Source organism: Acomys russatus, chromosome 5, assembly GCF_903995435.1.
Source record: "Acomys russatus chromosome 5, mAcoRus1.1, whole genome shotgun sequence".
Taxonomy (NCBI): domain Eukaryota; kingdom Metazoa; phylum Chordata; class Mammalia; order Rodentia; family Muridae; genus Acomys; species Acomys russatus.
Window position 1 is genome coordinate 8,492,234 of NC_067141.1, and position 12,498 is coordinate 8,504,731.

Below are 12,498 nucleotides of genomic sequence, written 5' to 3' on the forward strand. Positions count from 1 at the left end.
GGAGAAGGAGCAGGGAGCAGAGAGTTCTACATGCAGACGAGCAGGCAGCAGGAAGAGAACTGGCTTGGTCATATGAAACCTCAAACCCCACCCCCTGGTGACACACCTCCTCCTCCAACAAAGCCACACCCACTCCAACAAGGCCACACCTCCTGAGGTGCCACTCCCTATTAGCACATGGGGGCCGGTTTTTTTATTCAAACCAGCACAAAGCTAAACTTAGAAGGTGGAAGCAGGAAAATCAAGAATTCAAAGTTATTTTCAGCACAGGCTACATGAGATTCTGCCTCTAAAACTACTTCAGTAAATAAGCCAGAGATGATACTCTGAATTATTGTGTGGGTCCAAAAAAAAAAAAAAGAAAAAGAAAAGAAAAGAAAAGAAAGAAAGATTATAGGGAAGAGTCACAGGGAAGTGACCATAGACGAGTGAGAGGCCTGAGCTAACAATGAATGTTCCTGGCTTTGAAAGGCAGGGAAAGGCAAAGAAACAGGAAGAGAGAAATTGTCCCTAGTTTCTAGAAAAGTCTCTCCTTGTAGCCCTGGCTGACAGCATACTTTTCCTAACACTACTTCAGCTTCCTGAATGCTGGCTTACAGGCGTGTCCTTGCATCTGGCTAGAGTAATTAAGCGGTCAATTAATAATATGCTACGGGGAGCCAAGGAAGCCTAGAATGAGTGTGTAAAGTGTGAATAAAGCACTGAGTGGGTGTGTATTGCTGGCATGGTCATTGTTATTATAATGATTAGGCCATGCAACCTATATGGTGGGAGGAGATTCTACTGGGGAGAGAGGAAGGGAGAGGAGGCAGAGTCTGAGTGAACATGAGGACAGAGAGGGAGAGAAAGAGACAGAGAGAGACCAAGAGACAGACCAAGACAGAGAAACAGAGACTGAGAGAGACAGAGAGAGTGAGCTGCGGTGGCAGGCAGGCCCTCATATCCTGCACACCTGGCACAGGTGATCACAGGACACTGACAGGACCCTGAAGGACCCCGAGGGAAGGCCAGTTGAACCTACCTGCACACCAACATGCCTCCCTTTTCATTTAATTAAAAATAAGGAACTGGGATGTGGGGGGCTGGAGAGATGACTTAATGGTTAAGAGAGCACTGACTGCTCTTCCAAGAGGTCCTGAGTTCAACTCCCAGCAACCACATGGTGGCTCCCAGCTATCTATAATGTGATCTGGTGCTCTCTTCTGGCCTGCCGGTGTACATGCAGATAGAGCGCTCATATACTTAAAATAAATAAGTAATTCTTTTTTAAAGTGAGGATCTAGGAAGCGGTGGTGAGGAACTCTGAAGTTCCACATGAAGAGTGGCCCAGATGAACAGCATAAGCAAGTATTTGGGGTTACGGATGGAGATAGCCCAGATAGGAATGATTAAAGCAGATGGCCTGGGATGGGGCTGGGAGATAACAGAAGGTAGTTTAGTGGGTTAATGTCTGCCCAGCCCCAGGTAAGTTAAGTTTGTTTTTGTTTTTGTTTGTTTTAAGTATATGGGTGCTCTGTTTTCATGCACACCAGAAGAGGGCATCAGATCACATTATAGATGGTTGTGAGCCACCATGTGGTTGCTGGGAATTGAACTCAGGACCTCTAAAAGAGCAGCCAGTGTTCTTAACCGCTGAGCCATCTCTCCAGCCCCTAAGGTTTCTTCTAGAATACAACAGGTGTCTGTGTCCTTTTTTATTGTGGTGGCACATTGGATAATTTCGCTGTAATGATTTATAAGGCTAATAATACACATTATTAGGCCATACTTTTGAATTAACCACAACAAGGCTGTCTTGCTTGCTGTCTAGGATCTTTGAGAAGGAAAATGCAAACCAAAGGAAATCATAAAATCTTGAACTTAGAATTATGATAGTGGAATGTTAGGGCGTCTGGATAGTAGAAAGGTGGCTAAGCTGTTTTTCCTAACCATCTTTCTACGTTTTCACTTGCATTTGTTAGCCTTTTTTTTTTTTTTTTTTTTTTTTTTTTTTTTTTTTTTTTTTTTTTTTTTGGTTTTTTCGAGACAGGGTTTCTCTGTGTAGCCTTGGCTGTCCTGGACTCACTTTGTAGACCAGGCTGGCCTCGAACTCACGGTGATCCACCTGCCTCTGCCTCCCGAGTGCTGGGATTAAAGGCGTGCGCCACCACGCCCGGCTCGCATTTGTTAGCCTTAAAACACCTTCTTGGACCCTGGAACGCTTTCTTAGGTCCTCACGACTTAGGCTTCTATGTCCTCAGTCTTTTTTTTTTTTTTTTTGGTTTTTCGAGACAGGGTTTCTCTGTGTAGCCTTGGCTGTCCTGGACTCACTTTGTAGACCAGGCTGGCCTCGAACTCACAGCGATCCACCTGCCTCTGCCTCCCGACTGCTGGGATTAAAGGCGTGTGCCACCACGCCCGGCTATATGTCCTCAGTCTTTATGTAGGCTTTGCATCTTTCTTTCTATCCAGCTACCGTGAGACACGGGTGAGGTTTCTAGGAGCAGTCACCATCTATTAGCTAAAGGAATAGTGAAAGGTTACAGCTCAGACCTGGTTTTCTGAGTCTGGTAACAAGGCAGACTGTGTTCAGACCTAGTGGCAGCATCTCTAGGAGAATGAGGCTTAAGGCCTGATTTTTACACATGGAGAGGACTGGGAAGGCATCTGAAGCTTTGTTTACCTTGAAACACTAGGTCTATGAGCAAGGCAAACCTGTTTGCCTTTTTAAAAATAAGAGATCTAGCCCGGTGTGATGGTGCATGCCTTTAATTCCAGCACTCAGGCATTCAGAGGCAGGTGGATCGTTGTGAGTTCAAGCACAGCCTTGTCTACCAAGGGAGTCCAGGACATCCAAGGCTACATAGAGAAACCCTGTCTTCAAAAAGCAAACAAACAAAAAATTAAAAATATGGAACTGGGGCCTGGAGAGATGGCTCAGTGGTTAAGAGCGCCGCCTGCTCTTCCAAAGGTCTTGAGTTCAATTCCCAGCAACCACATGGTGGCTCACAACCATCTGTAATGTGATATGGCGCCCTCTTCTGGCTTGCAGGAGTACATGCAAGCAGAGCACTGTATCCATAATAAATAAATAAATAAATCTTCAAAGAAAAAATATGGACTGGAGAGATGGCTCAGTGGTTAAGAGCACTGTCTGCTCGTCCAGAAGTCCTGAGTTCAATTCCCAGTAACCACACAGTGGCTCACAACCATCTATAAGGAGATCTGGTGCCCTCTTCTGTTGTGCAGGTGTACATGCAGGCAGAACATTGTATATAATAATAAATAAATAAATCTTAAAAAAATAAAATAAAAATAATCCAGGCGGTGGTGGCACACGCCTTTACTCCCAGCACTCGGGAGGCAGAGGCAGGTGGATCTCTGTAAGTTCGAGGCCAGCCTGGACTGCAAAGAGAATTCCAGGACAGCCAAGGTTACACAGAGAAACCTGCCTCAAAAACAAAAACAAACAAACAAACAAACAATTAAAAACATTTAGCCAGGTGAGGTTGTTCATCATATAAAGGCACCTACTAAACCGGCAGATCTTTGTAAGTTCGAGGCCAGCCTGGTCTACAAAACGAGCTCCAGGGCTACACAGAGAAACCCTGTCTCAAACTTTCCCCACCATCTATGCTCCCCCAAGAAAAAGAAAGAAAAAGAAAAAGGCGTGCACACAGTGTGATCCTATCTGAACAAAATGAAGACGAGAAAATGTAAATACATATGTATAATATCATTTTAAAACATTTATTGTGTGTGTGTGTGCATGTGTACACAAACGTACACCCTGATTCATGTCAAGGTACACACATGAAGGTCACAAATCAATTTATATGTTTTTTTCCTTCCATCACGTGGGTTCTGGGTATCGAACTCAGGTGTCAGGTGAGCATCTTTGCCCACTGAACCACCTCACTGGCTCATCTCTCAGTTTTTTGTTTGTTTTCTGTTGTGGTTTTTTGAGAAGGAGTTTCTCTGTGTAGCCTTGGCTGCCCTGGAACTTGCTTTGTAGACCAGGCTGGCCTTGAACTCACAGAGATCCATGTACCTCTGCCTCCCGAGTGCTGGGATTAAAGACATAGTGGTTCATTTAGCCCTTTTGTAGTTGGATATAAATATGGTTTTGTTTTGACCCCAAGTGTGGGATGGGGAATAGACCTGTGAGAAAACAGGTGATGTTTATCTACTTGGAAGTCAAACCACTTCGTGGAGGGGCTTGGTTTTTGCCAGCTGAAACGTATTTTAGTGCAGACTCTGAGAGGAGATACACACACACACACACACACACACACACACACACACACACACAAAACAGGAGGCTGGACTTTTGGGTCTTTGTATTGTTTGGCTGTTCATTGCTCCATTTGGAGATGCTCCTAGAGAGACCCACTCCAGCAAAGGGTTTGAGGCTTTGGGCTCTGGCTGAGGCTCCAGGTTCCAGCAGCAACTTTGGTAGAAATGCTGGTCTGCTGAAATTCTGCTGACTGTGCCAGGGGAATCGCTCCCAGGAACTGAGTCCAACAAGCTCTACTTCCCCTGTTCCCATAAACTTCTTTTCTCTCCCATCTAGGATAGGTGGGTTGGAAGGGAGGTATAAGCATTTAAAGAGCCAAAAAGCAGGGCATGGTGGTGCACGCCTTTAATCCCAGCGCTCAGCAGGCAGAGGCTGGCAGATCGCTGTGATTTTGAGGTGAGCCTGGTCTACAAAAGGAGTCTAGGACAGCCAAGGCTACACAGAGAGACCCTGTCTCGAAAAACAAAAACAAACAAACAAAATAATAATAATAATAATAAAGTAAGTTTGGAAAAAGTTGGAGCCTAAACCCTCTCTTGATTCTCTGTCTCTCTCTACTTTTTGTTTTTCGAGACAGGATTTCTCTTTGTAGCCTTGGTTGTCATGGAACTCTTATGTGAACAGGAGCTAAGGGCATGTGTGGCCAACCTAAGTAGTAGACAGCTGAGGCCAGTTCAGACGCAAAGTCAGACTAGGGCCAGGTTAAATGAGGTGAAGGGGTTGCCAGCTGCCTCCTCCGCCTACTGGCTGCCGCCTAGGGTGGCTCCTGTCCATGCCACAGCCACGTGAGCAGCAAGTCCAGGAACCCAACAGGAACTCAGAGTCCTTCTAATGAAGACTGTCACCGCTCTCTCTTCCTTTTTCTAAGTCCTAAAGCTATGCCTGTTAGCCAGAGCTGAGAGGCCTCCTGGCTTTCCACCAGAATGTTGCCAGGAAGTTGTTAAAAAAAAAAAAAAAAGGCAGGGGTGGGTGGCGGGGGAGGGAGTGGTTCTGGAAGTCCCACTTCCTCAGCCTGGTCAGCCTGTGAGGGAGTCCACTGCCAAGACAGGACAGTCTCAAAGGAAGCCCCACCCCCACAAGTGAACACTTTATCTTTAAATATTAAGAAATCTAGAGCAGGGAGTGTGGCACAGGCCTTTAATCCCATTACTCAGGGAGGTAGAGGCAGGTAGATCGCTGTGAGTTCCAGGCCAGCCTGGTTTACAAACTGAGTCCAGGACAGCCAAGGCTACACAGAGAGACCCTGTCTCGAAAAAACCAAAACCAAAACCAAACCAATCTCCCCCCCCAAAAAATCTGTACATACACTTAAAAATCTCCCCTGATTATCTTTCTGCTTAATTGTCTTCATTCTTTTTGCCACCTGGTCCACCTTCCCGAGCACTACAGCTAGAGGTCTAAGGAGGAGAGAATAATTAAAACCTTCCGTGAACTCACGCGGGGTGGCATTTGCCAGGTAAACCGAGGCTGAACTACACCAAAGATCAGGTTGCCAGGCTGAGGTAAGAGGGTAGCTCTGGGCCAGTCTGTCTACAGTGGTGAGACTCACTATTTGAAATTGGTCTCCAAACTAACTCCACAACACAAATACAGATGCATTCGGGAGCTGTTAGCCATTCCATGTTTTATATTTATAAAAAGAAAATTCTAAGATACCGGATATTAGATTATATGAGGTTTATTAAATGAGCATGGAGACAGAAGGAAAGGGGGAGGGGTACGAGAGAGAGAGGTGGGGGGGGGACAGGCAGGCAGACAGACAGACAGACAGACAGACAAAAAGTGGTACAGGGAAAGGGAAGGAGGGATAAAAGAGGGAGGGGCGAGGTAATCTGTCCTTTTATATACAGGGCAGGGCCACGCCCCCACGGCAGGTAGGCAATTACATCCCAGGTAGGCAGACTGAAGCAGAATTCTAGCATTCATGAGTTCCCCCTCCCATCCCGATTCCATATGGCTCCAGCTTACACCGGCCATCACCCAGGCTGTTCTCTATCAGGTCCGAACTTCATCCAGCACCTGTACTCATCCTGCTCCTGGCTTTCCCACAACCTTTTGTGAGGCCCTCAAGCACAACGCTACCACACCCAAACGTTCCTCAGAGTAGAGCTCTATTTATTCGAAACACCCTACCTACCCTGTGGCACAGAAAGGTCATCTAGTCATGTTAACTTGTAGGCGGGTAGAAATAATAACGCCTGTGCTAATTCCACACCTGGCACTGTCCTAGGCAGCTTGAACATATACATTTTTGTGATCTACATCCTCATTTTTGCCAATTCCATAATTAGAGCACTGAGAAATTAGCTAACTTTGCTCCGGTGGTAAGGGAGCTGAGTTGGAATTTGAAACAGGCAGAGCTTGGAGCTTAAAAGATGGGACCTTAGAGAAGCAGATACGGTCTATTCTGTACACATCTAAGGGCTTTTCCTGCTCCCTACCACTTTTCTCACAGGGAGCTTATATTATACAGTCGAAGACAGAGTCGGTGATAGGTCACTCTAAATTTCAGGACCACTGCAGGGAGTCCTGCTCAAACTACAACTCCCAGGAGGCATTGGGCACACACACAGCCCGCGCGATGTTACAGCCCAGGGAGGGAGCAGGCGGGCTCGGCTAGCCGGGCGGGTCGACTGCTTCGGCGGTTCCGCTCGGACCCGGGCCCAGCGTCTGGCCTCGCGGTAAGTGGAGTAGCTCACGGTAACCCACAGAGAACCCCTTTGGCGGACGCTTGCAGCACAGGTCCTTAGCCGCCACCTCTGCGCGGGAGTGCGCATGGGCGGGGGCTGGCATCTACCATATGGGGGGCACTCTGGCCAGACTAAGTGACCCAGCGGAGGGGGAGCTCCGATGGGGAACCCTGGGACCGCAGTTTCCCTGCATGCACCCTGTTCTCCTGTGCGCTCAGCTTGTCACACGGACGCTGGCCAGTCTTCAAAGGCTCGGTCCTGTATCACCGAGTAGGGGTCAGATCCATCCTTGAATGGGGGCGGGGTTTGTCCAGAACCTGAGGGAGCTGGGAAGAGTTATAGCTAGAATGGACTGGAGATTACTTCACCCGTTTCCCCGAACGCGCACACAAGCCTTCAGGTTGAGTTTCACATAAAAGAGCAGAACACCCGGAGAGTGTTGACCAGCCTTGGCCTGAGTGTGTCTCGGGAGATGGTGGTTGTAAGGGCTGGGCAAGATTTTCTAGGTCTGCGGATACTGGTGTGCACTTTGGAGATGTAAGGATTCGGATCCTTACAACCGCCTTCCACCACTCCAATAGATGGAAGCTGCTTTGCCGTTGCTGAACATGTCAGCATCCTCGAGAGACCCACATCCCTGAAAGCCCTGCCCACTCTCTCTCTCTCTCCCGCTTTGGGTCGGGGCCTCAGCACTACAGTGGCAGCCTAGTTCAACAAACAGGACAATGATACTGACTTCAGTGCTGGGCAGCGGCCCTCGGAGCGGGCCTTCACTTTGGCCCCTCTTGGGGTCTTCCCTGTTACTCCGGGCTCGCTCAACATCAGCCACCGATACACACCATGTAGAGCTGGCCAGGGAACGCTCCAAGACTGTCACTTCCTTTTACAACCAGTCAGCCATCGACGTGGCGGCAGAGAAGGTACGCTTGTATGGGTGACTTGCGCAAAAGTTAAGTTGGAATAAATCCTAAGGGGATAGGGTAGAGCTAATAATGTTGGGTTGGTGGGCTCTTGAATGTCTGGTGCTCAAAGTCCACCTTCCCTTTTAGCCCTCCGTCCGCCTCACCCCCACCATGATGCTCTATTCTGGCCGCTCGCAGGATGGCAGTCACCTTCTGGTAAGGCTCTCTCTCCTCTCTCCTCTTCTCTGCTTCAGAGGTTCTAGCCAGCTACTTAAGCCGATCCCTCTTTTTTTTTTTTTTTTTAAATAGAAAAGCGGCCGCTACTTGCAGCAAGAGTTACCAGTGAGGATTGCTCACCGCATCAAGGGCTTCCGTAGCCTTCCTTTCATCATCGGTTGCAACCCAACCATACTGCACGTGGTAAGGCAGAGGGGTCCCTCAGTCAGTATGCACAGTGCCCAGGAGGCACAAAGCAGAGCCCAGGCCTGCATGGGACCTAGGCCTCAGAACATCAGAGGCCAAAACAAGCATATTCATGGGAGCTGGAAGGCTCTATCGGGGCTCGGACCCTACTGGGTCGGGCGTTGATCCCGATGGGTGACTGTTTACTATGCAAGTGTCTGTAGCAGCTCTGTGAATTCCCACACTTATTCCACGCAGCATGAGCTATACATCCGGGCCTTCCAGAAGCTGACAGACTTCCCTCCGGTGAGTCTGGGCTGGAGAGGGTGAGGGGGCCAAGGTCAGGGTTGGACCACCTGTGCTCATGTCTCTGCGATCTGCAGATCAAGGACCAGGCAGATGAGGCCCAGTATTGCCAGCTGGTACGACAGCTGCTAGATGACCACAAGGACGTGGTGACCCTGTTGGCTGAGGGTCTTCGTGAGAGCCGGAAACACATAGAGGTCAGAGGACACAGAGACCAGGCCTGGCCAAGTGGGGTGATAGTCGATGGGGGGGGGGGCAGAGGTTTCTGAGACCCACTTTTTATAGGATGAAAAGTTGGTCCGGTACTTCTTGGACAAGACACTGACGTCAAGACTTGGGATTCGCATGCTGGCTACTCACCACTTGGCCCTACATGAAGACAAGGTGGACCCAAGGCCCATGTTCAGTGGGAACAGGCACCTGAGGCATGGGCCCCCTCGGGGCTGGTTATGGGTTTTGTGGCTGCTTGGGCATTCCAGAAACTGTGGGATTTGGTGGCTGAGGTGGGGTGGAGGTGCTGCTCCTTTTGACCTTTTTTCTCCCGCCAGCCTGATTTTGTTGGCATCATCTGCACTCGTCTGTCACCAAAGAAGATTATTGAAAAGTGGGTGGATTTTGCCAGGTAAGACTAGAGCGAGCAAGGGGTCAGTGGCTCAGGGGCACGGGGGACTTCCTGTCTGGGACCTTGCATGGTCTAGGGCAAGGCTTTTCTTTAACTCTTTTTAATTATTTTTATTTTAATGTGTGTGGGTGTTTTGCCTCCGTGTGTGTCTGTGCATGATATGTGTGCAACACCACAGAGGAAAGAAGAAGGACATTGTGAGCCACCACCATGTGGGCGCTGGGAACGAAACCTGGGCCCTCTGCAAGAGCACCAAGCGCTCTTAACTGCTAAGCCGTCTCTCCAGCCAGCTTTAGTTTATTTTATTAATTACATTTATTTGTGTGGTTGTGTACCTCAGTGAGGTCAGAAGACAACTTGGTGGGAGTCAGCTTTCTCCTTGCACTATGTGGGATCAGGGGCTAAACTTAGGTCGTCAGGGTTAGCGGCGAGTGCCTTTCCTCACTAAGCCATTTTTAAAATTTTTGGTTTTTTTCGAGATTGTCTCGTTCTGTAGGCTTGGCTGGCCTGGAACTCACTCTGTACACCAGGCTGGCTAAAAACTCATAGATTCACTTGCCTCTGCATCCCCAAGTGCTGGGGAAAATGTGTGTCACCAGCCAGGTGTGGTGGTACACACCTTTCTTTAATCTCAGCACCTGGGAGGCCTGGGAGGCAGAGGCAGGCTGATCTCTGTGAGTTTGATCAGCCTGGTCCACAAAGAGAGTTCCAGGACAGCCAAGGCTACACAGAGAAGCCCTGCCCCCCCCCCCCCCAATGTGTGTTGCCATGCTTGGCTACCCAGCCATTTCAATGGCCTCTGTTTTTTTTTTTTTTTTTTTTTTTAAGGCAAGATTTCACTTTATAGCACATGATGGCCTGGGACTTGGAATTCTCCTGTCTCAGTCTTCTTATTGCTGGGATTATAGTTGTGTGCAGCTTAGGCAAGGCTCTCAGCATTGGCAGCATGGACATTAAAAAAAAAAAAAAAAAAAAGATTTCCTTGTTTTCTGTGTCTATGAGTGTTTGCATGTATGTATGTGTAGCATGTTTGTGCTTGGTGCCCACAGAGGTTCCCCTGCAGGTGTGAGCTGACCAACATGGGTGCTGGGATTTGAACTTGAACCCCCCACAAGAACAAGTTCTCTTAATAACCAGGAGCCATCTCACCAGCCTCACTGTTGTTGACACATTAGGCGAGTGGAGGGCTCTTGTACCTTAGGCCGTTCAGTACAACCCTTGGCTTCTGCTAATGTGACATCAGGAATGCCCTTCAGTGCGTGTGTTGCCCAGTGACCCCCGGGAACTGTAACCTGAGGGACACCTACCGAACCCCTGTATCCACAGACGCCTGTGTGAGCACAAGTATGGCAACGCCCCCCGAGTCCGCATCAATGGACACGTGGCCGCCCGCTTCCCCTTCATCCCCATGCCGCTGGACTACATCCTGCCCGAGCTGCTCAAGAATGCCATGAGAGCCACCATGGAGAGTCACCTAGACACTCCCTACAATGTTCCAGATGTGGTCATCACCATCGCCAATAATGATATTGACCTCATCATCAGGTTTGCGCAGATAGAATTGGGCTAGGGTGGGTGAAGACTCTGAGCACACTTCTAACTCGCTGTAGGACCTCCCTCCCTCTGGGACTTGGACACTGGTCAGAAAAAATATTCTTTTTTATTTTAATTAATTAATTAATTAATTATATCTTATGTACACAGTGCTCTGCTTACATGTACACCTGCAGGCCAGAAGAGGACATCAGATCACATTATAGATGGTTGTGAGCCACCATGTGGTTGCTGGGAATTGAACTCAGGGCCTTTGGAAGAGCAGCCAGTGCTCTTAACCTCTGAGCCATCTCTCTAGCCCCCAGAAAAGATATTTTTTTATCCTGTGATTGCCCGGAAGACATTATGGATTTAGGGCTAGCATAGGGACCTGGAGTTGGGCAAATGGTGTTTGACGAGAGTAAATGTCAAACTGTATGAGGAAGTAGAAGCAGCCTGTGGCCCAGGCAGAGGTGAAGGTAGAGGGAGGTAAACAAAGCCACCACGGTCCACCTTTAGAGCAGGAAGACACGCTGCTGTCTGCTGAGGGCGCTAGCGCAGCCTCATCAGACCTGACCAAGTCCGTGTTGTCAATATCCTGCCAGGATTTCAGACCGGGGCGGAGGGATTGCTCACAAAGACCTGGATCGGGTCATGGACTACCATTTCACCACAGCTGAGGCCAGCACCCAGGACCCCAGAATCAGCCCCCTCTTTGGCCACCTGGATATGCACAGTGGCAGCCAGTCAGGACCTATGCATGGGTGAGGCCCTACCTGCCCAGGATGGGGGAAGGGTAGACCAAAACACTCAACCCTCTGACGCCCCCTATCCTGTCCCCTGCCCCCAGCTTTGGCTTCGGGTTGCCCACATCCAGGGCCTATGCGGAGTATCTCGGTGGCTCCCTGCAGCTGCAGTCCCTGCAGGGCATTGGCACCGATGTCTATCTGCGGCTCCGCCACATTGACGGCCGGGAGGAAAGCTTCAGGATTTGACGGTGGATTTTGGCCTGTTAACCAACCACACTCCTCGTAGGACCTTCTGGGCCTGGCAGGGAGCCCGCTAGACTCCCCACACTGCTGCTTCGTGGAGCTTAGGGCCTCAGACAGGTGGACATACATGGAGCTGGCCACCAAGTCTCGGAGGGAGAGGGCAGGGACCTCTGAGGCCTCTAGTACCATGCTCACTCTCCAGGAGCCTTTCTTTGACCTGCTGTTCATTAAAGTTTGCATTTTGAATGCCCTCTTGGGCCCCAAATGTCAGGAGGGCAGGTGAGCTTTTGTTTCTGCCCGCTTTTTGGGCCTCCCTAGGCCCTGGGAGTTAACCTGGCCACGTCCAGTCTCTAGCTGTCCTGGCACCACGGCAGGAGGAGAACTTGTCCCAAGGTTCTTGCCTGTTTAACTTGGCAGGAGTTGGGGGTGACTTGGAAACTTCTGCTCATTGAACAAATCTTTCCGGGCCCCACACGATATGAGCGGCCCCAAAAGACTTAGCTTCAGGCCCAACTGTTCCCTGCCTGGCAGTCACGGATTTCAGAGGTAAAGGTCACTAGACTGGGCAGCCTTTAAGCCACCTGATTCCTGAGCTTGGATGAGGTTAAAAATACTATCTGCCAACTGTGGCTGCAAAAAGAAACACGTAAGGTTATGCAGAGACCTGGGGACGTCACAGAGATATAGGATAGGCCCCTTAGGGAGGGCCAAGGGCTGAGCAGAACTGCTTGGACAGAATTTTAGCTGTATTTCAACCAAAAGCGGCCCCCACCCC

The 12,498-nt window shown here is 49.4% G+C and overlaps 1 protein-coding gene across 1 annotated transcript; it reads left to right on the forward strand.

The window, feature by feature from the left end:
- Window positions 1-7,639: 7,639 nt before the first annotated feature.
- Window positions 7,640-11,988, forward strand: Bckdk (branched chain keto acid dehydrogenase kinase). Its single transcript, XM_051145370.1, has 10 exons — window positions 7,640-7,886; window positions 8,016-8,084; window positions 8,178-8,288; window positions 8,529-8,576; window positions 8,654-8,773; window positions 8,862-8,960; window positions 9,125-9,198; window positions 10,525-10,743; window positions 11,337-11,495; window positions 11,582-11,988. Exons 1-10 carry the CDS (start codon window positions 7,692-7,694, stop codon window positions 11,724-11,726), a joined length of 1,239 nt encoding a protein of 412 aa, XP_051001327.1. The 5' UTR covers window positions 7,640-7,691; the 3' UTR covers window positions 11,727-11,988.
- The last annotated feature ends 510 nt before the right edge of the window (window positions 11,989-12,498 follow it).